The sequence below is a fragment of the Corvus brachyrhynchos genome, unplaced genomic scaffold (assembly GCF_000691975.1).
Source record: "Corvus brachyrhynchos isolate BGI_N302 unplaced genomic scaffold, ASM69197v1 scaffold1120, whole genome shotgun sequence".
NCBI classification, from domain to species: domain Eukaryota; kingdom Metazoa; phylum Chordata; class Aves; order Passeriformes; family Corvidae; genus Corvus; species Corvus brachyrhynchos.
Window position 1 is genome coordinate 17,780 of NW_008235737.1, and position 23,891 is coordinate 41,670.

A 23,891-nucleotide genomic window follows, 5' to 3' on the forward strand; every position below is an offset into this window, starting at 1 on the left:
ACACCTTTGAATGCTTGGTGAAATACTGAATGTGCAAGGTGAAGTATCAGTATAGAGGACCAGGTCTAAATGACAAAAAGATGTTACATTTTTGAGGATCCAGACGAACTGTACTGTGAACCAATCTCTAAATTTGGATTTAAAAAGAAATGTTTATTTTTTACTTAATATTAAGACTGTGTTATTGTTTGGAAAAAACTGCAGCCAGTTGCTGCTCCCATTTTGTTTTAAGACTGGTAGGTCTGCCAAATGATTGTTATTTAGTTAAGATATAAGAATTTTCTCTTTTTTGCAGCTGTTTGAGACATTCAGTGTATAAAGAAATAACCCTGGATTAGCCTAGTGATAAATCTGTACCAAGCTGTTGTAAATTATACAGTAGAAAAATACCCACATTTCAAAAACTTCTGGATGTCTTGGCTTGCTTGGGGTTTTTTCCTGTTTATTTGCTTTTGCTTAGATCAAAAGTACAATTAAAAATACCTGACAGGCAAACTAGAGAGGCAGAAGAAGAGGAGCTGCCACCTGCTGTAAGTTTTAGGTGCTCAATTGCGTGTTCTGTTGGTTGATTTCTCCTATAATGACTCTGCAATCTCAATTTTTTAAATGAAATACAGTAGTCCCAACCCTTTATGAGCAGACTGGGTCTCCTTAGTGTTATTTTCACACACTTTATACCCTATCCATTACAGAAATCAGAGATTTGAACAGAACAATAATGGGTAAAATCTCTCAACTTCAGTGGGGTTTTTTTCAGTAGCTGTCTGAAGTCTTTGCAAAAGAATGGAAGTGGCATGAATAAAGTCCTGAGGAAATACCACTGATGAGGGGTTAAAACTCACAGTTAAAAAAAAATAAATTAAAAAAAAAGAAAAGAAAACAGGGACAGCACAGTACAGAAAATAGTTTATAGTTTGGGAAATCTTTCATTTATTGCAGTCAAAGCTCCATTTCCATGTCCACTCTTTCATTTGTTCTTCCCCAAGTCATTGTTTTTATGCATTTTAAACAGCATAAAAGGTATGACACTGTGTCTGTGTTCCATGCTGACCTTGTCCCTTGTAGATCATGGACACAGACAGTGTGTTGCTCATTTGTGAGTTACTCCACTTCTGCAGGCTCACCCCTTGTCCGGGGTGTGCCAGTGATGCAGAGGGCATGGCTGGAGATGTGGCAGCACAGGGCAGTCCCTCGGGACCACTGTGAGTTAGCACCGGTGAGATCAGCCTTGACAGGCACTGAGTCACACCAACTGCTCCAGTCCCAGTCGAAAGGTCACATTTGCTTGCCTCTTCAGTAGAGCTCATGTATCTAAAAAATCATGTTTTGTAGGGAATTACGAGCAGGAAGAAAAAAACAATCTGTTGATTATACAAAGGGAACAGTATTAGGAATTTTCAGGGAAAAGAAAACACATCCATATCTAATTCTCTAATACAAGCATGAGGACAAAATTCAGTTGTGATAAGTATTGAAAAATAGGCTCTTTACACAGATTTATGTGGGACTGCTTGTATCTATCAGGACCAATGTAAAAAGTAGAAGCTAAGAGAAATGTAAACAAATGGAACAGGAGTTTAAATCTAAACACAGGTCCTTCATCTGCGTTTTGGCTCAATTTTAAGAATTTAGTGAGATAATCCAATGGGAATAAGAGCAGAACATACATATAACTTTGATAGATTTTATGAATGCGTGTCATGCAATGCCTTTAGGACAGTGGGAGAAATTGGAAATCCAGATAAAGCTGAGGATAAGCAAATTGCACGTTTATAGCTCTAAACATGAAAGTATAAGCAGGCAGTCAAACCTAAGGTCAAGGTAAACAGTTACGTTCCTCAGCATATACAGGTATAGAAACAGGTGTGCAATCACCGTGGCTTTCACAGGACAAGGAGTTCCTCTGACCTGTAGCAATATTTTAATATGCTAATGGTTTGATTATTGGGGGAGAAAGATTCAAAAGGTTCTTGAAAGACTTGAAGGAAATGGACAAGAAAAATGGAATGTAGATCAACAAATATTAAAATATTGTTGCAAGGAGACAGCTGAGATCAGGGTAACTACAGAGGCATCACCAGGCATCAGCTGGGACTCACCAACTCACTGTCTGCAGTTCAGCCTCTTTCCAGCTCTTCTGAATTATCCCTTGAAGTTCAGAATTTGTGTGTAGTATGGCTTGATGCACAGTTTTCTCGTGACAGGAACATATGAAAACTGTGCTCAGCTTTGGTGAACCAGTAAAAAAGTGTGCTTCCAAGAAACTTGGAAATCAAAATACCTGATATTTTCACCTTCATGCCTTTTGCTGTAGAAATCAGAAGACTATTTCTAAGACCTTAAAACGGTCTTTTCTTTGCATTTAGCAGTTTGCCCCTGCTTCTTACAGATGATGTAGCAGGGAACACGTTAATATGTGTACCCATTGTGTCTCTTTTACCAGCTGAGGGAAGGTTACAGATCAACTTACTGTTTTGAATTGGCTAGAGTTTTGACCCTGATCCTCCAATTGTTTTTATACACAGTTCAATAGTAATATATGTTTTCTAATTCAGTTTATCCTTGCAATTAGCCACTCAAGTCTATAGATAATGCGTTTTTATTGCCATGTTGACAAAGAGGAAGATCCTCCATTTTTCAGGAACATAGCTGAAGTAAATTAAATTCCAAGTAGCCATAAAAGCAATTGTAATCTCAAGTAAAACCTCATTGCTTTCTTGGAAATATATTCACAGCAGCTGAGCCTCTTTGAAAAAGCTGTTATATTTTACAGTCTGCCTTCCTCAGGAGTAGATTAAAAGGGTTAAAAGTTGGATACTTTCATCTCATTATTCACTGGGATAGTTCATGAATAGATTGAAGCTGCTCTAGGATAAATATGTTGTGTCTATGTAACACTAACGTCTGACTTTCTCAGGACAGCTATAGAATATCCTATAACAGACAATGAGTTAAGTAGTGGCTTGATACAACTGTTTTTTTAGATGATCAGATTTCTAGCATCTTGAGTAAGTAGTGGCATTGACTATAACACAGTCGGCAGGAGCTCTGGACAAAAATCTTTCTTTGTTTATTGTTACCAAAACTACTTGATAAAACTACTTCCAAAAAATAATTTTTTTTTTTGGCTCTGCAATGCATATTGTAACACTGAGGCAGATAAAAATCCATAATCCTTTGCTACCACTCTGATTTTTGTACCTTTATGGGTTTTGCCAGGCATCTATATTCACCTTATTCATCATCAACCCTTACAAGTTTGCTGCTGAAAGAGGAATTTTATGTGAGCATCAGGATGTAGCTATAACCACCTTGGTGTTACCCATCCATAACAAAAACAAGCATCACTGCTGAGTGTGTTAAGAGTTGCATGTAATCATCTCCTTTCTAATGAGATACATTAAATTTCTGAGGTTTTAGCATATAAACATATACCCAAAATTGTCTGACTTGTTTCTTTTCACAATTTCCGACTGGTTAATGGTGTGATGCCATTCCACAAAAATACTTTTTAGTGGCTGACATTTTATTTCCCATTAATTGTTTAGTTAAAACAGGAGACAGAATGGATTTTCTTTTGTATTGATTCATGATACATTTTTTGAGTGTTTGGTATGAGTCTCTGTACTTCAACTTTCTTCTGATAATGGATACTTGAAGTAACAATTATGTAGATGTGTGAAAATTAAATAATAATAGGAACATATTTTTAGATCTCTAGATGAACTGAAATATTTTAAGTGAATATTGCTATTTGCATTCTATATATATATAAATATTTCCTAACTAGAAATACTTTTTGGATTTGTGTTTACATTTATTAATTTCAGGACAGGCAAGTTTGCTCTTGTGTTATATTTTCTGGAAAGATATTTCAGCAGTTTTTTGGGTGGCGCATCCTATGTGCACTGAGTTTTTATTTTTAAGTGGAACAGTGCTATAGGCATCTATCTTTGTGAAAGAATGAAAATGCAGAAAACAGGAAATGGTACAGAATATTTAAGAACTTGTCAACCTGTCAGGTTTTGGCTGTCTTTCTGGTTTGGTGTCCATCATTTTCTATCCTCTCATTGGAAAAGGAGAGAATGGATTTAGAGCCCTTTGTCTTCATATGTGAAAGCTGCTTTGGAAGGAAATGGGGAAAGCCTGTTGAATATTTAGTTGTGTTTCCAAAGCAGAACAACAAAGATGGGCAAAAAGATGCAGAGTGAAAGAAGGAAGAAATTGGTGGCTTCTCCTAAAACACATATTTGCTGTATAACAAGAGCTAAGTAACAAACATCTAAAAGTTGTCTCTGTTCCCTGTGCTTCCCAGCATTCCGTGATCAACTGCAGCTTATATTGAGTCGTGAAACCAAGAGCAGGCTTAGCTAATGCATTTTCTGAAAGATCTGATTACATTCATTGCACAATAGTTTTGCCTTATACAAGTCTCCTCAGACTAAGGTTTCTCTGAATTTACCTTTCCTGCTCTTTTTATGAACACCGAGTGTAAAACAGCAAAAGGATGAGAAAGAGACATTAGCAAGAATTTCATATAATAATAACATAGTTATAATTGCATATAACTACCGTCCTGAATTTTATTTATTCCAGCTCCTGTCTTTTAGAATAGTTGATTTTTAGACAGGATAATTCATACACTGACAGGTCACAAAGAAAGGCTGCAAGCAGAAAAACAGGCTCACAACTGTAAAGAAAAAAGAAATAGAAAAGAGTACACTAAAGTAGGCCACTTCATAGAGCTTGGGTGTTCCTGCAACTTTTTCTGGCTTCTCAGCTTGTAAATTACACCCATTTTGAACTTTCATAAGTTCACACATCTTTTGGAAGGAACACATAGAACTGAAGGAGCCTAAATTATACTGTAAAAAATACCTCTAAATCTGCACTTATTTATGTTTACTTTTGGATTTGTACATGGTTATGGACATGTCATACTATCATACTAAGGGAGGTCTACAAAAACACCATATATATGAAAATATACCATCCCATCTGATGTTGCACAATAGTGGCAAAAACTGGAATAATGTTTCTTTATCCAATATTTCAGTGTATTAGAGAGGAGCAGAAATTTCCTTGTGGTAAACAACTAGAAAAAGTCATCCTTCTTGCTTCTTTTTGGGTGCTTGGCCCTTCCAATAACTATTTTTTGCATTTTTCTTTATAGTTAGTTTTATTTGAGGCATTTGCATTGCAGAAGATTGTCTACAGTAATGACTTCAAGTGTCTGGATAAACTTGTGTCAAAAAATGCCACTGTCATTTGGAAAGGTTTGTCTATGACTGAATGTCTCTGTATTCCTCCTGCATTATTCATCCAGGGACAGAACGGTGGATTGATGGGCAACCGGATGAGAATTTCTTCCCTATCCCACTGTGGTTTGTTTCAACAGCTATGTCATTAAATCCTTCCTTTCAGTCTCTTAGTTTAGTGCTGTCCCATGTTTCCCTTGGCACTGACCTTTTCTAGATGAGAACCTGGTTGACAAGCTGATGAATTACAGCTGTTCTGAGTGGAAGTGACCATCAAATATAGGCTGGTTTACTCATGTTCTTCTCCAAAAGCCCCCATGACAATACTGGAAGAAAATATTCCCTACAATGCATGCAATTTCTCTTAGTCATGCCTTGGGGCATCTGCCTTTCTTATTGACACTGGGTTTCTTTAATCACAGATGCTGTACAGGAGATAAAGGATGTCTCTCTGTGTTGATACCGCAAGGAGTTATTGTTGGTGTTTAAGCTGAAGCCTTAAAGCAATTTTTACTGCATATTTGAATCTTAAGGGAAGGTAGAGGCTGAGGATTAGGTGGGGAGGAGATTATGCTCTGGGAGAACGAATATCTCATTTCAGTGATACAAGGATTCTGGCTGTGTTTTCTTTAAAGCCAAAGATGTACCCAAGCCGAAAACTACACATTTCTGTGAAAGTTCAGAGTTGGAATGAAGCAGAACACAGCTTCTCTCTCATTTATGTGTCTGTGGGGATACTTGACAGTACTCTATACCATGTGATGGCTCTTGGTGGGCTGCAGACCATTCTAAACCCATAGGTACAAATTTGGCTTCTCAATAATATTTCTAAAATAAATTTTGCTTCTTTTATTCAGGTGAAGCAGCACTTTTTTAGTGGTTCTACTCTTGAGCATTTAGTGAAGTATTCTAGTTGTGGAATGAATGCCATAAAGACAGTTTTGAAAATTAGTACCCTTTTCCAGGATGCTGCCCCAAACTTTCTCTTGAGTTTAAACAACCTCTACTCACTTATTCCCAGTGTGAGGGTTATGTTTCTGATATTCATGATGGGCTGCATTTCACAAACATTAGGTCATTTTTTGAGTAAAACTGTCCAACTTTAAATAACATATATCAGAAATTCTCACATCAAGGAAATTTGTTCTATTTCAGCCATATCCCACTGAGTTGATGTCTATGAATTGTATATAGTGGTCAAAAGAAGATTAATACCAGAGCACTGCTTGTAACATAATACTAGCTTGTATGTAAGTAGGAGAGAGAAATAGATGACTTCTCCTGGGTAGTATATATAAGTAGTAATTTGGGATCATTCTTGCAGTTAGTATTTAAAATATTCTTTTTCTCTGACATCATTGTTTCGTCTTTCAAATGGTAAGTTTATGAAAAAGCATGTGCTCTGCCTTCCATAAAAAATATTATTGCCTTTTATAAATTATATGTTAATATGGCCATAGCTTCTAGTTGTAAGCAAGGCAACCTATCTGTTGTGAAATAAGGAGATTTTTGTAAACCAAGATGCTATATTTTGGTTTGGCCTTGTAACTCTCTACAACTGCCTGAAAGGAGGTTGTAGGCAGGTGGGGGTCAGCCTCTTCTCCCAGGCAGACACAGGACGAGAGGAAATGGCCTTAAACTGCATTAGGGAAGGTTCAGGTCGGACATCAGGAAGAATTTCTTCACTGAAAGGGTGGTTAAGCATTGGAATGGGCTGCCCAGGGAGTCACCATCCCTGGAATTGTTCAAGAAATGATTGGATGTGGCACTTAATGCTGTGGTTTAGTTGACATGGTGGTGTTCAGACAGAGGCTGAACTTGATGATCTTGGAGGCCTTTTCTCACTTTAATGATTTTTATGATTCCAATCTGGACATAAAATTAAGCCAAACTTGGTATTTGATCAGTGTTAGGGGTGTTGGACTAGATGATCTCCAGAGGTCCCTTCCAACCCTAACTCTTCTATGATTCTGTGATCCTCTTAAACACATAGAGATCTGTTCAAGCTGTTTTTTGTTAACTTATCTTTATGTATGCCATGTGAATTTTATTCATGACCTTATTTTATGTGCTTATGAATGTACATGAATAAAAGAATTGCTACATGATCAATATTACCATTCATATCCCTACTAATTAGAATCCTAGTTAAGTAAGTGCTAATATTTGCAATAGAATTAATTTACATTGACTTTTGCCTAAATTTAGTCAAAAGTTGTGTTTTATTTCCTTATAAGCAGTTATAGTCACATTTTCAGAAGTTGAAAGTGAGATACAAGAATTGTAGCTAAAAGCTTGCTTTCACACGCTGACATTTTAATGTACTCTCAGTGATTCTTTAACCAGCAAGGATCATCCCTGTTTTTTACCTGCATGATAGCAAGTCCTCTTTTTATAATTTTCTTCTTTTTTAAAGACCACATGTTTAGTAATCTTCCAGAGGACAGAAATAACATTAGCTTACGAGAGACAATAATGGTGTTCTCTGACTGTAGAAATTTATTGAGGAACTTTTCTGTCAGAAAATGGTAGAAAGTGTGTGAAAGGGGCTGTGAGTGTTCGCTGCTTTTGTAGGACATCTATAGGATTGTCAGGTTCAGCTATTACTACCATTTATTTTGAAGTTAGTTAGTAAAGTGACTGCAAAGCTTGTCTTGTGTTCCTTCGTATCTTACTTGGCCAGTTTGCACATAGAAAATTTTGTCAGTTTTGCTCGTTCTTGTTCTAATGTCTAAAAATTGTGCTTGTATTAAGGGGTTTTTAGGCCAGACATGCTAAATGTCTTCTGAACCTGCAGTAAATAGAATACAAATTTCTCCTTAATTCATAAGGTACGTAACCACATGTTGCTGTGTTTTCTGCCATTTGAAGAGGATCTCATGCACAAGATAATTTCAAACTGCAGACTTCTAGCCATTTAAAGTGTTGAGAAAATTTGGTGTTATGGATGGGAAATATTAAGTGATTATTTTGTTTTCCTGCACCAGCATTTGTCAAATAAGTTTACTGTAAGAAGGTAGTCTAACTCACCTAATTCAGTGTGCAGCAAGTCACTGGAATATCAATTTAGGTGTTCCAAGTCTCATGTGCAGGTGAAGCCTCCAGATCTTACAGGTTTTGCTGCACAAATATCTCTATGACAAGGCCTTTTGCCATTCCACTGCACTGCAGCTGTTTGCTGGGATCTCATAATTTCACACCTCGATCACTGCAGCATCCTCCCCTCCTGCACTGAGCAATACAGTGCTACCTCCACAGTCTCCGTTCACAACTCTGCCACAAAGTTCATTTCCCACCTTCATTATTTTAACTTATTTCTTTTCTCTTCTGAGTGCATTTTCCTCATTAAGCAAACTGCTTCTTTTCCACTTTAAGACCAGTCTTCATGAGTCATTTCCAACCTTTCTATCCACTATTAAAATGTAATTTCCTTTTTTTATTCCTGTGTTGCTAGCCTCTAACTCTCAAAACACTTTTGTGCTGACTCTATGCTGCTTTTCTCCCTCTGCAGAAATTTCTCATAAGTCTCCACAAAGCCAGCGTTGCCCTTTCTCCAGTCTGTCCTTAAGAATCCTTTGTCATTATTTCTACAGAAAAAAAATATTTGATAACCACCTACCCATGCTGATATCATTGATTGGATGTGTTGTTTTTTTGAAATGTGAGGCGTTCACATCAGGCAGATTCCGCTTGGCCTGTACTTCAAAAGCACTGAGGTCCTGTTCCATAATCTGTACTTTTAGGTGCAAATAATGAATAGTATCAGGGTTTTCTACAGTGCTTGATTAGACTGGCTGTTCCTCGCCTGGCAATCTCTTTGAGCTTGTATTGCAATTGTGTCTTCTGCATGGCACCAAGGAGAAGCTGCAGCTAGTCCAACTACAGCTGCGCTTTTGCTGCCTGGTTGATGAACAAGTCCTGTTGTGCCCATCTCCAGGGGAGTCCACTGCCTCCTTGTTTGCTGCTGGCTTTATCACTTCTGTGAGCTGTAACTAATGCCCTTCCTTCGTATATTTCAGAATAAAACACAAATCTAAAGAGGCTTAAAGGTTCAGGACTCAAAGGTAGGAAACTTTTGTGGGAGCCCTTATTGTTGGTACAGCTGACCATTGTAGAGCCATGTTCTTATGCTGTCCCTCATGGTGTGCAATGGAAGGTTACTTTGTGTTCAGTCCTGACAGTTCATTATTGATTTACTGAACAGAAATATAATTTAAAACTGCAGGTGCCCATTTAATTTTTAAACAATATCTGGAAGTGATGTGGCTAGTTGTGTTGTCGTGCTAGTTTTTGCTTTTTAACTCTGTGGTTCACAGCATATTTCTTCTTTCTGAGACCTGTACTAGAAAAATGCTGTGCTTTGTGGGGTTTGTTTTAAGTGAAAGGTCATGGCTAAGACAGGACGTGCAGTTTCACTAAAACTAGCTAACTTGAACAAACTAAATTGTGAAATCACGGCAATTAGAAGTTACAGGGATAATCCATTCAAATCATTTCAATTACTCAATGGTTTGTGGGACAATAAAGTTTGCTGTACTTTGATTTTGAACTATGGCCATTTGCTACAGTGCCATATTATTGATTGACATTGAGGCTTAGCTTTATCATGTCATACTTCAGCTTTTGATTGACAGAATGACATTACTTGGTAGGGAATTCATCTCAGTTGTCATCTGAATTACTTTTTTCCAAGAACCCTTATATCTCTGTGTTGACACCACACAGCTCAGTAATCTGAGCTCTGATGTTCAGGAGCTCCCAGATTTGAGAAGATAATGGTTCTTTTTTGATTTGGATAATGGTTCTTTTTAATTTTATTTCTTTTGTGTTTTGTTCTTATATGAAAGTAGATTCTGATACCACCACATGATTCCATGAGGTAAAACCCCATCATTTTGAATACTATAATGCTAAGATTTGGCAGCTGGTGGGGGCCCCAAAACTAAGAATGCTGCAATGACTGAACTTTTGATTCCACAGGTTTGAACTCACAATCTTTGTGTTGTGAATGAATTAATGCTACTGCAACTAGAAGAATTAAAATATCTCCAAATAGGACTCACATCTAGCAAAAATTTGGTGAGAATGTAGAAAAAATATCCAAGTGAAAATTCTTGTCAGCAAAGTATAATTTAATACATCCTTCACTTCTCCTGATGCCTTGAAGTGGCTATCTGAAAACAGAGGCTACCCAAGATTAAGAGAAAAAAAGCTGGTATTTATTTGAAAGGCCTTCAAAGGTACGCTTTGGGAGTCAAAAGCCTCCAAGGGGCTCCACCCAAGATGGACCCCTGGTCACAGGCTTTTAACACTTTTATAAGTTTGGTCCATTTGCATATGAGGGTTAATTCTCCAATTGTGATTTCACGTAGTAATGTAATTACCTCACGTTTGCTCCCCCTGTCAGAGGCTTTAGTTATGTATTTTGGGACCTGGGACAACAAGGTGTCCTTGAAGGGCAAACCTAGAGAGGGTTTGTTATGGTTAACCAGCATGAGAGAACAGTAGCTAACAGGCTATGTTAGCTGTATGAAGGCTGTATGAAGTTTCAGAGTTACATACTAAGCAGTTCAGGATTTGAAAAATACAAAAGTTAAAACCTAAGGCATCACTCTGGGACCCAGGAAGCTGTATCAGATTGCAGTTCACAGCCAAAATCCATTCCTGGGGTTTTGGAAATTGGCAGCTGGTATGCACTTTATTTTTCAAATGTTGCTTTGACAGGATAAAACCATTTTTTTATATAAAACTACAGGTTAAATCTGGGCTCTGACCTTGAAAGAGGAATCCTGAGCACAAGTTCTTGTTTTCAAGTCATGTCTGGTTTTGCAATTTATTCATTCACTTCCTAATACAAAATGTCCTGGGATCAAAAACCAAAAAGTCATTCTTGCAGGGAAGATCTAAATTATTCATGTCAGCCAGATGCAGATTTGGATTCCTTCAGGTTGGATACAGATAGGGAGGTAGCCTAGGGGAGTGTCCTCACCACTCCATTTCCCTTTTAAAACTCCACTGTACCACCTTTCCCCCAACAATAGGTTTAAATAAAGTCGCCCACGGATTTTTTTTTGTAAGTCAGTGCTGTAAGCACATTAGTAATTTTCTGGGAATTCTTACTGGGTTAAGTCAAATACACAATTTGACCTAGGTATATGCAAAAACAACATCTTAGGTGTTATGGCTACTTTACTGGAGAAAATTCAGTACAGCTTTTCAGCCAGCTGAGATGGTGTCTGAGGCAAGACTTTAGGCACCACTCTTAACTTAACTTAGAAATATTCAATTTCACCTGAGCCCCAGGGAAGGGGGCCATTTCAGAAGTCTCCTTCTGATTAACTCTTTCCTTAGAGGAACTGGTGTCCGCAGTTGAGTATAGTAATTGTCAGGTGCCTAATTTTCATTAATGAATACTCCCCACACTGCTGGAACTATTAGTCTGCTTTAAAGCAACATATATTTAAGGGACATTCGACTGAGAGTTTAACTTGGGTAGAATGGCCTCCGAATATACTGGATGAATGCAAACCCTGTCCAAAGATGTTGCCCTGCCTGGATATCTGGTGTAGGATAGCTGCAGTATTTTTAGGTAGAATACAGTCTTCAGGTTTGACTCTTCCTTGTATGAAAAAAAAAAAAAAAGAAAAAAAAACAGAAAAAAAGAAGAATTATCAGACTATTATTATGGTTTTCCTAACTACATAGTAGTAATGATGCCAGTTTGTCCAGGAGTAGCCAAATAATTGTGTTGACATAATCTATTTTTTTTTTTCTTGGTAAAGTAAATGCCTACCACTTCATATACTCTGCACTGTCAGAAACACTACTGCAATGCCAAAGAAATGAGAGATTCAGAGAAGAGATATGAATTGAAGGAACTTTGTTTAAGTATCATAATGGATATTGTTAGGGAAAACATACAAATAGTGTTTAGAGGCAGCCAACCAGCTCTAGTACGGAGGAACATAGAATGATAAACAGCTTTTGTTTATAGCACAAAAAATATGAGTATTGGCTAAGAAGTAGTGTTTATGGTAATTGAGCGTTACAAGGAAGTAAAACTTCATGGGGAACACAGGGGGTAGCATTTTCAGTGAAGTAGGCAATGAGGAGAGCTGTGTAGGCATTTCCTGATAAGCATCTGCTGTTTCAACAGCCAAGGAACACGACTCGCATGTAAATGCTTGTGCTAGGCTTTAACAGGCATTCCTTCTAGCATGCCACCCTGCCTTCTGGTTTTATTTTGAGTCTCCTTGAGCCCTACTGTGACTTGAAATCAGTGGAGGAGAAAGGAGAGTAACACAAACAACAGATGTCTTAAAGTTTCAAACAGAGAGAAAAAGCCCCATGGCAAAGGAGAAGGTGCAGTTAAGGTGTTTTCCTGTCATTAGTATTCAGTGCCTCTAGTACAGACTCTGTTTGCATTTTTGCATTTTCATATCTATATATAGGCAGTTGTACACATGGGGGTAAAGAAGTGGTAGTGCAAAAAAATGCCCATTGCACAATTCAGAATATTTTTTTGCATCCTGTAAGAGTGCAACCTATAGACACGAAGTGTACTGGCTGACACAGCCAAAGCAACCTATTTTACAGCAGGCTCACAAATTATTTCCCAGCTGCTCCGTAACTGCTTTTAGTCTCTTGCTGCATAAAATACATCAATTATTTTTAATCTGAAGTTCAAAGATGCTCCATAATTGAGAATGCTAATAGTGTGCCTGGTGTTCATCAAGACAGCTTTGCTTACAGGTGGTAACTTAAGCTGTAGCAAGACAAATACCATGTACGCCACCACATTAGGAGAACTAGGTTGTGCACCAAGTGACATTCAGTGCACATTCAGAAAAGTATTTAATCGGTGCTTTTTGGTATGGGGAACTGTGTCTTTAAGGACTTTGATTTCCAGAAAGTAAATCTGTGGCAGAAACAGCTGTGAAATTCTTACAGTATATCAGCAGCTAGGGATGGCATAGAGACCCTGAAAATACACTGCCTGCTGGGTGTTAACTCAGTACTGCATGGGGCCAGGAACAAAAAGAAACGGAAAAAAAATACTGTGAATGGAGAAGTGAAAAAATATGATGTTTCTTGATTTTTTCACTTCTTAGGAAAGATAACTAAAAGAAAGATAAAAAGAGTATTCAGGGCTGAGAACTTTGAGCTCTGAAAACTTAGCAAGCTACTTCCTCCTTTCCCACATCTACCTTCTCCTTTTATGTCTTATTTCTTCTACAGGCTTCAGCAGATAGGTCCACAGATGGAAAAATCACATTCACACAGAATCCTATTTTCTTGTGATATTTTAAATGTATATTTATTTGCTTACTAACTTGCTGGGTTTTTTCAAATAATTTTGGTAATCTCTATCTCTATGTATGTTCACACTGTTTATTTTGCTAGTTAATTGTGTTATTAATATATATATATTAATTGTTATTTGGCTCTTGGACTACAGAAGTTTATGCTTAGATTAACCTATATAGAGTTTAGGACAACTGCTGGTATTGAATGTAACTTCTGAAAAAAAATTCTAGTTTTGGAATGAATGCTGAGGATGCCAGTAGGAAATACTTTTCTTTGTCCAGAAATTTGTACATCAGAATAGTATTTCCTGTGGTGGTACTTTCCTGGACTACAGGGAATGCTGTATATGTCAATATGTTGGTAGCAGCACTTTAAGCATCAAATATTAGTTGTTGTTAACCGAAGGGAGTCTGCTGCATTCAGTTAAAACAGAACAACTGATACCTCATTAATACTATTTTAGCATAGACTTTCTTAATCTTTATAAGTATATCCTATCAGAAAAATAGGCATAATAACAATAATTATGCCTGTATTTTAAATAGTGCTGTTATGCCTATGTGGCTCTCTTTCTACTTTAAAAATACACTATCTCTGTTGCACAGATGGGTAAACTAAGGCATGCATGGGAAGTGAAATAAGTTCACTGGAGGTCTTCCCAAGAAAGACGGTACTTCTAGTTTTAAAGCAGAACCTTATCATAATTCATATATACAACTTATCACGAGGTATTTGTACATTAAAAAAACAAATCCTGCACTTTGGAGATACCATTTAACATTTATTTTTCTTCCCACAGGAACTTTTTACACCAGAGTGCAAATTCAAGGAGTCTGTTTTTGAAAATTATTATGTAATCTACTCATCCATGCTCTACAGACAACAGGAGTCCGGGAGGGCCTGGTTTTTGGGGCTGAACAAAGAAGGGCAGGTCATGAAAGGAAACAGAGTGAAGAAAACAAAACCAGCAGCTCATTTTCTACCCAAGCCATTGGAAGGTGAGGCTCAGTCCATCCCTGGCAGACCCTCCTATAGATCTCACAAGAAGAGGGAATGGTTTCCAAAATGCCCTTCCTGAATGTGCATGCCCCACACAGGGGCCAATCCCAATGCCATTCCCAAAATTTCATGGAGAAGTTTTGTGCTTCTGTGTAGTGATGCTACAAAGGGCATATGTAAAAACATTTTTTCAGGGACAAAGAGGTCATTCTACAAGAAAAGAAATCTTTTGTGGAAGAGCCTTTTGCTGCTTTTAAAATATTCTGCTGTTAGGGACAAAAACTGTTGTGAGTCTTGCAGTGAGAAAACAGTCCTTTCATTAGGCAGAATTAAATAATGGATGTTGTAGGATGATTGGGAGTTATAAAGGGAATGGATGAAATGTTAGCATTTCAAAGTAAAAGCTTTCTAATACAAAACAAAAGGTCTCTCTACAAAATAAACCATGTTGTATTACTTTGCCAATTGGAGTAATGTACACAACTCATGTAAGTTGGCCTTTAAACCAAGACAGGAGCAAACAGCAGTCACAGTAACCTTACACACCAAAATGATGTCACATTCTCTGAAAAATCCATTTATATCTTGGAACTTTTTTGTTATCCTATGTATTCTGCAGGCCTTTATAAACCTATGCTGCTTTTTGCTTCTTGTCCTGATGTCACTCCTCATTGTTCTAATTGCTACACATAGCCTCAGTCATTCTGAAAATTATCTCGTTATTTACCATCTGAAAACGCATACCTGAGTAATGCTTTGGTTAGCAGTCCAATTTCTTTTGATACTTTAACTGAAAATTTTTGATTGAAGGAGTTTGTAAAGTACTTTAGTTTCATCATAAGGAAAGAATCAGAATAATCTTATGTTTATTTGAAGTTAGGTTGATGCCTTTGTGCTTACCTTGTCTTGTGGAAGCTTACAGTTGTTTCATAAGCTCTCAACAATATCAATACTTTATATCTTGATCCCTCTGTATTAAAGTGAGAATTATAGGGAGGGAAAGCCAGCGCATTTTTAAAATCAAGGCAAATTCCTATGGATTAGGAAAAAAGTTACTGTTTTTCAATAATGTTTGGATGATCAGACTCCATCAAAATAGCTTACACAATGCTTAGAAATATCTTGATTTACATTGCTTATGAGAATCATCAAATATGACAGCTCTGCTATATAATTCCTTACTTTATAGTTCCATTTCATGTTGTTCAACATAATAATTTTGTAGGTCACAGTGTTATTTCACCAAGCTCTTTTAATTAATCAGCAAAGTGCCCTAAACACATTTATGGGCCACTCTGAAGATATAGATCATAACCAGCCTTATGTACTCTAGAGAAGACATTTAATTTCAGTCTTCCAGAAGCTATAAAAGGATTTAGATTATGTCACTGGAAATGTTAGAACAAGTATTTGATTACTTAATGATGCTGTGGGGCCCTTTACATTTATTATGAAACTTCACACCATTGAAGATCAAGGTCAGTACTCTGAAGCTCCAGCCTCCTACTCTAATTAGCCAAGGGATGAAGGAATTGTGCTAAGGCAGCACACACCCAGTCTGGAAATCAGAGTGATGATTAATTCCTTTGACTGCTGTGACACCTCTTTTAACATTGCTCTGATATAAATAAATGCTACTGAAGTTAGGTATAAGTGGAAATATTACCTTATTCAGTGACATGGAAAATGAAATTGAATTATCCAAGAGCATTAATCATTAAGGCAGCTTAATGCTGGAACTGTGTAATTGAATACATGTATTTCCCTCAAAGGATTTAAAGTGGTTAGATAGGGACAGAAGCCCAGAGACAAACTTCTAATTCCTCTAAGAATTCAGTTAATAGCTTAATTTGGAGTTTTCTGCACTTCTACAGTCAGTGATGCTCAGTGGCTACTGCATATTTTTTCGGAAATGAGGAAGGAAAACCCCCAAACCTTTTTTGTACTCTCCACATCTCCTGGACACTTCTTCAGAACATACCTTAGGAACAGACCATGGCCAAATTCCTCAGATTTGGGAGACTGATGTACACATTACTTTGTAGAAGTGGACCCTAGCCTAGTCTTGCAATGTATGACTAACAACACTTAAGTCTAGACAACTGTATTGTATGATCCCATTTTTAAATTACAATCCGTCTTATCACATTTTACTTCTAACAGCTTGCGTGTTTATTTAATGTTCATTTAAGGACTGTATATACATACACATGTGTATATACATGTGTATTTTTGTGTTCCTTATGCAAAGACAGAACACTGGTTTTTCATTTCCAAGAACCTATATTAGATATTAAACAAGCAAGAATTCAGTTTCCCACTGCATTTTTAAGTCAGATGCAGAAGTGTGAGAATTTTGGAGGGTCACGCAATTCTATCAGTGGTGCAAAACCAGTGTCTGTCAAAATAAGTAGTTTCCCTGGTATGCAAGAGGAACATAGAAAATTAATCCTATTTGAGATGAATGCCTATATTTGATACATTGTTAAAAATGTCTCTCCTTTTCTCTTCTTTCTCCTCAGTTGCCATGTATCGAGAACCATCTTTGCATGATATTGGAGAAACAGTGCCAAAGGCTGGGGTAACTCCAAGTAAAAGCACAAGTGCATCTGCAATAATGAATGGCGGCAAACCAGTGAACAAGAGCAAGACAACATAGCCAGATCCTCACAGGTGTTGTGACTTTACTGAGTCCTGAGTACAGTTGAGCGATTTATCCTTGCCAGACTTCCCCTCGGCCATGTCTGTGGATCAGCTTGCGGCAAGTCACCAACTTGCCCATTGCTGTTTCTGAACTGAGTTGTTGCAAGTGGATAAATCTCAACATGTAGCTCCACCACAACAAGAAGACACCTGGATGAACCAGCTAAACTCAGACCATGGAATGCCCTACCAGATATTGGAATGCCTTTTTAATATCTTTTCTGTGACTGTGACACTTCATGTGAATGACATACTTCACAAGTACACTTGATACCTTGCCTGCTGACAATTGCCCATAATCCCTTTTTGAGTCCAGTTTCAGCAAAATCCATGTGTTTAAGTTCTATTTTGTAGCACACAAATAATCAAGTAATTTCTAGTTAGATGCTGTAAACCTGTGCTATTATGGATTTCTCTTCTTCCCTTTTTTATAAGGCTGCTCGCTCCACTGTTTGTGACCTTTTGCAAGGATTGTGTTTCTCTATAACTTAAGTGTTGCCGGTGGCTTAGTTTTGAAAGCAATCAGGGAATCAGGAAGCCTTCAAAAATCTATTATTACAAATTATATCTATAAAGAATAGGATTGTTGTCTCTGGCTTAAAATATTGATTAAATGTGAATACTCTTTAGTAACAGATACTGTGCTTCTGAGGTTGGCATTGAAGTGGAGGGAAGAGTGTCAAACACAACCAACGGGGAGTTTTCTGAAATGTGTGTTTGGCATCCCCCTATAGTTTCTTTTTGTGTGTGTGTTTTATACATATCACAGGCTTACTGGTAATGGTAACATTTGCCTTGCCCAGCGAGCAAGACCCACTCATTTTTGGAAAAGTGGGTCCAAAGAATTTTGTAGGCCTTGTAGGCCTGAATTAAGGCTCATTTTTCATCTACTAAATCTTCATTGTTTGAAAAACAACCACCACCAATAAAAAAAAATAAAAAGTAAGACTAATCAGAATTGCGCTACCTAAATCCATTTCAAATATAATCCTTTCCTGTTTTTAAGGAACCGAACTGAATGCCATTGTTATTTTTGGCTGAATCCCACACCTACTTAGCAAAGCATGGGCAAGGATGCTGTTGTGTTCTATTTTGCAGCACCAATGCAAAGGGTAGTTATAAATTATAGGTTAATATTTCTGGTGTTTTAAAAAAGAAGTTTTAAAACTGGACATATTACAAAACTTTATTTTTATTTTTAGCTAAGCATGCAAAGTCCGGTCCTATGTATTTCACTGATATCCCAGTATGTACCTCCACCCAGCTTCCTAGGATAACATGCCCACCAAATTGCTAGATTGAAGGTGCCTTGCCTTGATCTCTATATACTGTACTTTCTCCTACATGAACCTAGAAGAAATCAAAAACATCATAAAATTGAAGCCTTGGGTCATATTACCAGAAACAACATCAACCCTTTGAGTTTGTCACTTGTGAACAATTAAGTCAATGTTGTGGGGGATGAAGGACAGGAGGGTGGGGGGAAAATTTAGAGAACACCACAGAGATGCCACTGAAGTTTTTGCACACTTAGTCACAGGCTTTCAGAGGATTAAAAATATGGGCACTCTCTGTATGCTTAAGAAGGTATTTGTTTCTTAGAAATGGCAGCAAAGATCAAACTGTATCTCAGTCTGGAAAACTGTGGCAACACTCTCTTGGCCTCTTGCTGTTACCTTGATATTTAAAGACAAAAAGAGGAAACCATCCATTCCTTTTTTAGCACAGTATTTCTGGCAATTTGTTTTATCACATCTTTGTGCTGAATTCCCTAAAAGAGACTGCTGATTATTTCAAACTCCCTGTCTGCTCAGCTGAACAACTGATTCAGTCTGAATGAACCCTTCATACTACTTTTCAAATGTGTTCTGTTTTTATAAGCAACATTTAGTGCACTCTTCAAGGAGGCTACTGTAAAGCTGCTAAATTCTAGATAAACTTTTTCTTTTTTTTCTGTAGGTCAGACTTCTTTTTGTATATGTGATATGAGAACAGCAAGATAATGCTTGATGTTGGGTCTTTCTAGGGAGGGAATGAGTTAAGCATGAAGCCCTCTATCCATGTAGAGAAAAAAAAATACAAACCTAATCTAAAACTGTGATAAAAATGCAAAGAAACTTTGACTTAAGACTGTGCCCTTGCCTGCTAGCACTAAATCTGTGTGCGTGGGGAAAACAACACTTTATTAAAAACTTTGGTGTGCCCTTCTCATCCCATCTGGTCCAGTGGGATTTGTGCACCATCCCTGAGAAAACAAAATCAAACCAAAGCAACTCAGATGGTGAGCTGGGGGCTTGCTCTGCACTGCAGGCCCCATGAGAGGCAGCAGCCTTGATGCTGTACTGTCAGCAGAGTCCCACTGTGGCCCCAGGCCTTCCTACAGTTATAAGAGGAGAACTTGACAATATTTCAAGTAAGATAAAACAGCTGAAGGCTACATTCTCTCTCATCTGATTCATGAGGAGGGAATACATGAGTTCATGTCCCATTCAGCTGTCTTTTTACTCATCCATTGTAAGAGCCTGAGGAGAGACAGGGCTGGAGACCTGGCTGAGCCATGCAAGGAGGATCTGGTTTATTGCCTGATCCTATATAGGCATTGTTTTCAACATTAACCTTTTGGTCCTGAGTAACTATGATCTGTGAACCAGTTTGGGAGGCTATAATTAAGGCCAGATTTAATTTCTTTAAGCAGTTAGTACATACTGAAAATACAGCTTTTTTTTTTTTTTTTTTAATTATTGTCTTCTGATTTTGTTTCTGTGGGCTAAATTCATATGAGTGTTTAATCCAATGAATCAATGTCCTAATTTTTTTTCTACAATCTGTTTAAACATAACAAAGGTATATTTGTGCATTGTTTCCTCCCTTTAATTTTGTCTTGTCTCATCTGTTGCATGGGAAGAGTATGGCAAGGATGAACTAACTGCATGTTGTAGGTTGTCTGTCAAAGAACTGTTGGTCAGTGTTACAAATTTACATACATATATGCAAAGAGTTTGTCCGCATTGTACAGTTTGTGTTTATTCTTATTTGTTGTATACACAGATTCAACATGATGAATAAAACATTTATATGAAGGCATACTGGAAACCAACAAAAAAGTTTATGTAAGAAGCAGACTGTGCAAAGCATCATTGCACTGGCCACAGGATGGTGAAACTTCATGTAAATAGGTTGGCAAACTCAGTTCTCCCCCTTTACCATGCCAAAGAAAATTTCAGCTCCTTAATATAATACCTCTCTTGCTGTTCTCCAGGATGAGACTTCACCATTTTATTCCCTCTAAAATTAATTTTGCTGTTAAGTGAAAGCTGTTTTCAACTGTCTGTTACTACTAAAGTACTGTATAGTAAACCTGATGGAATCAATTTGTATTTACAGATTGGGGTTTTTGTACTTACATGTGCAGCTGTCTGTGAATCTGCAGCATTCCAGGTCTTCTGCATGCTTGCTTTGTATTTTGTTCTTCTGGGTTTTCTCTAATCTCTGAGAGACTGTTCACACTGCAATCTAACCTCATCTTACCATTTTATATGTTAACACTGCACAAAGTCATTCTCTCCTTTTCTCGTTTTAAATCTGTGTTTCAGCTACAGTTCTATTTAGCAAAATCAGTCACACCTGCACAGTTTTAGAGATCCAGTTTTGAGGAGATATGAACTACTTCAACAAAGCACCATTTTGCTGTACTTCAAAAATTTTATAAATACACAAGAATCCTTATGAGATTGCTCACGTGATAGAGCCTATAGAAGGGCCTCTAGCTCCTTTTAAGTGCTTTGTAGTTCACATAACAGAGCTTTTGCTTTGTATTCTGGGCTTTTTAGCCATTCTCAATTGATTTTTTAATATACTGTCATTTTCATTAATGTTCTTGTTAATAAATCACTCCCAGCCCCTCCCCTCCACTAGATAAAAAGTATAGCAATCCACTTTGACTATGGTCATACCTGAAACAATGATAAGAACCCTGACATACATATACATATACATATATATGGGGAAATGTTTTGTCTTGGTTTAAAACTAGCTTAAGAAATGAGGTATGAAAGCAGGCAGTTTGGTCCATGCAGTAAAAGTGTATCATGATGATCCATCTGTTTATTGGTATAAAGAAGACATTATTCAGCTACATTCCAATGCGAATGGAAGCAAAATTAGACTAAATAAGAAGGTTCTCTTTCTTTTAAATGGCCCTTTAGATAAATTCATATTTCGTGCAATGCATTCTAAAATGTTTAATAATGGGGGTTTTTTTCTGTGATGACTAATGCAAATGCTATGTCTTATTTTTAAAGATGTAATAAAATTCTTGTTCAATTACTTAGTCACAGAAATATTCAACTTAGCTTTCTTCATCCCAGTATCATTTAGCTGTATCATTTAGCTACAAAGTGAGATGTCATTCTGTAAAGAAGCAAGGGCAATGCATCAGAAAAGTGAGAGCAAGTACATGATTAAATGCATCTATGTGTTTCTAAGAAAGAGTATAGCCACAGGAAAAGAAGGATCACAAGCAGGTTAATAATTTATAGAAGCAAATCAATCCACAGGTTTTTATAGGTGATATTACAGGTATGTTATACACAATAGGCATAATCCTGCAATTTTATTATAGAAGCATTGGCACACTTCTGGATTGTGCTCTTTCTCACATAAGAAGAAAACAAGGCTATAGTACCTTTTTGTTTATAAGGTTTATCAATCTAATCATTAAAAAGTCCCCCTTTATCCAATTTGGTTTTGCCTTTTGCCACAGGCCTGGAAGCAGGTTTTTACAGTCACTAGTTATGAAGAATCAAGCAGTAAGCTTCACTTCCTTATGCCTCTTCCTGTATTTACAGTTTATATATCTGGAATTCCCATCGTAGGGAATGAGGTGTAAGATAACAATGTATTAATACAGCTATTATATTCACATGTGGAATAATAATCTTATTCCTTCTGATTTCATTTTTCTAGAGAGGAAATGAGCCAAAAATAGATATGCTGGGTGTCACATCACCCGTTACCTCAGCAAGAAAGCAGGGGAAATGTTCAAGCAACATTATAGGAAACAGAAGAAAAATTGGAAAAGAATTAATGTGTACATTACATTTTTAGTAGTCTTAGTAAATACTTTAAGGTTTATAGTAATAGCACCATTTTGTTTGACAATTGCATTTTCATGAACCACTGAGAGTAGCTGTCTTAGATATTCTGATTTTTTTCCATATGTAAGTTAACAAACAACCTGAATAACAATTTTTGAAATGCTATGGCTACATAATTCATCCAGTAGTCAAAAGGCTGGAGTTGATTGGTTTTTAAAAAAAAAAGTAGAAATAAAAATTAATTTATACTCTTTAAGTATATAAATTTAAAATTAAAGCAAATGACAAAGTAAAATGCATCAACAACACTGCAACCACCTAAAGAATTGTTCTTTTATATATGAATGAGTACCTGAAATACCACAGCTGATCTACGGTATATATAAATATGTTATGATGCCACAAAACAAGTCAAAAGCATCTACTGACACCAGATAAGAGTTTTGATTATCTAGTATTTTCTTATTACAGTACTAAGTACAAATGGAAGGAATGGAAGGAGAACTTTGTATCCTTCATTGTTTACACTCTGATTCAGCAGATGAATGTATAAGCAAAAAACCCAGCGATTATAAGATGATTCAGGTCAGTGGTATTCCTTATTCATAAATATAAATAAAAGCAACAATTTGTGCTCCCCAGACACTAAGGTTGACAAAATGCATATATGCTAAAACTTAAGAAAATATTCCTGTTGAACTCCATGGAGTTTAAGGGTTTTAAGTATAAAATATAAAATAAAATTTCAAGATGAATTTTACTTTGAAGATTCTTTATACTTTATGAATACAGTTTAGAACTCTGCCTAATATTTTGGTTATCTGATAAGAGAGTAGCTAGCAGCTTTGGGATGTATGTCTAGTTATGTATCTGCATAGCTTATATATAAGTTGGATGTTTGGTAATTATACTTCCTGAAAACATGGGCTTCATGAGCTTCATTTATAGAAAGAAAGAAAGAATCCAGGTTAAGGGGGAAAAAAGTGGTAGTTAAATAGCAAGCTATATGGGATGGGGGAATAATAGAGCAGTTAAATTAATTTGAAACTTTGCATTCTATTACATGTTCTGTACCATTGTATTTTCCTATTTCAAAACTGTCCTTCCTAAAAGAAAACTAATTTCTAGACCGATAATGGAAATACATTTTTTTTGTTAATACATAGTTCCATTATTTCTGAGTCATGTACCTCTTCAAAAATCAGGACCTTGGCACCTAAACCACAATGCTAAAGTTTGGTATCTAAAAGAAGTATTTTTGAGCCATTTAATCAATTTCTTGCTCAATCATGGTTTCACAAAATGTAAACACTTTTGAAACTAAAATGTATATTTCTTTTTTTTGCTCTAAAGAATTCAAGGGCTGCCAAATCTACATGTACAAAAAAATAAGAGACTCATATGTAAATAAGTTAGGGAAGTCCCAATAGTTGTGCATCGTTCATAACTCAATGTGAATTTCACACTGAGCAGCATTTCACCATTGGAAAATAAAAATAAAATTTTTGTTCATACCACTGCTTTGTTT

The 23,891-nt window shown here is 36.7% G+C and overlaps 1 protein-coding gene across 1 annotated transcript; it reads left to right on the forward strand.

Annotated features, from left to right (window-relative positions):
- Positions 1-5,173: 5,173 nt before the first annotated feature.
- On the forward strand, positions 5,174-23,877 carry LOC103615785 (fibroblast growth factor 14; the record flags this gene model as incomplete). The annotated part of the gene is made up of 5 exons (XM_008633916.2): positions 5,174-5,280; positions 6,719-6,724; positions 11,350-11,356; positions 14,365-14,563; positions 17,087-23,877. Coding segments are annotated over 5 exons (456 nt in total), but the record flags the coding sequence as incomplete, so codon positions are not given.
- Positions 23,878-23,891: the final 14 nt, after the last annotated feature.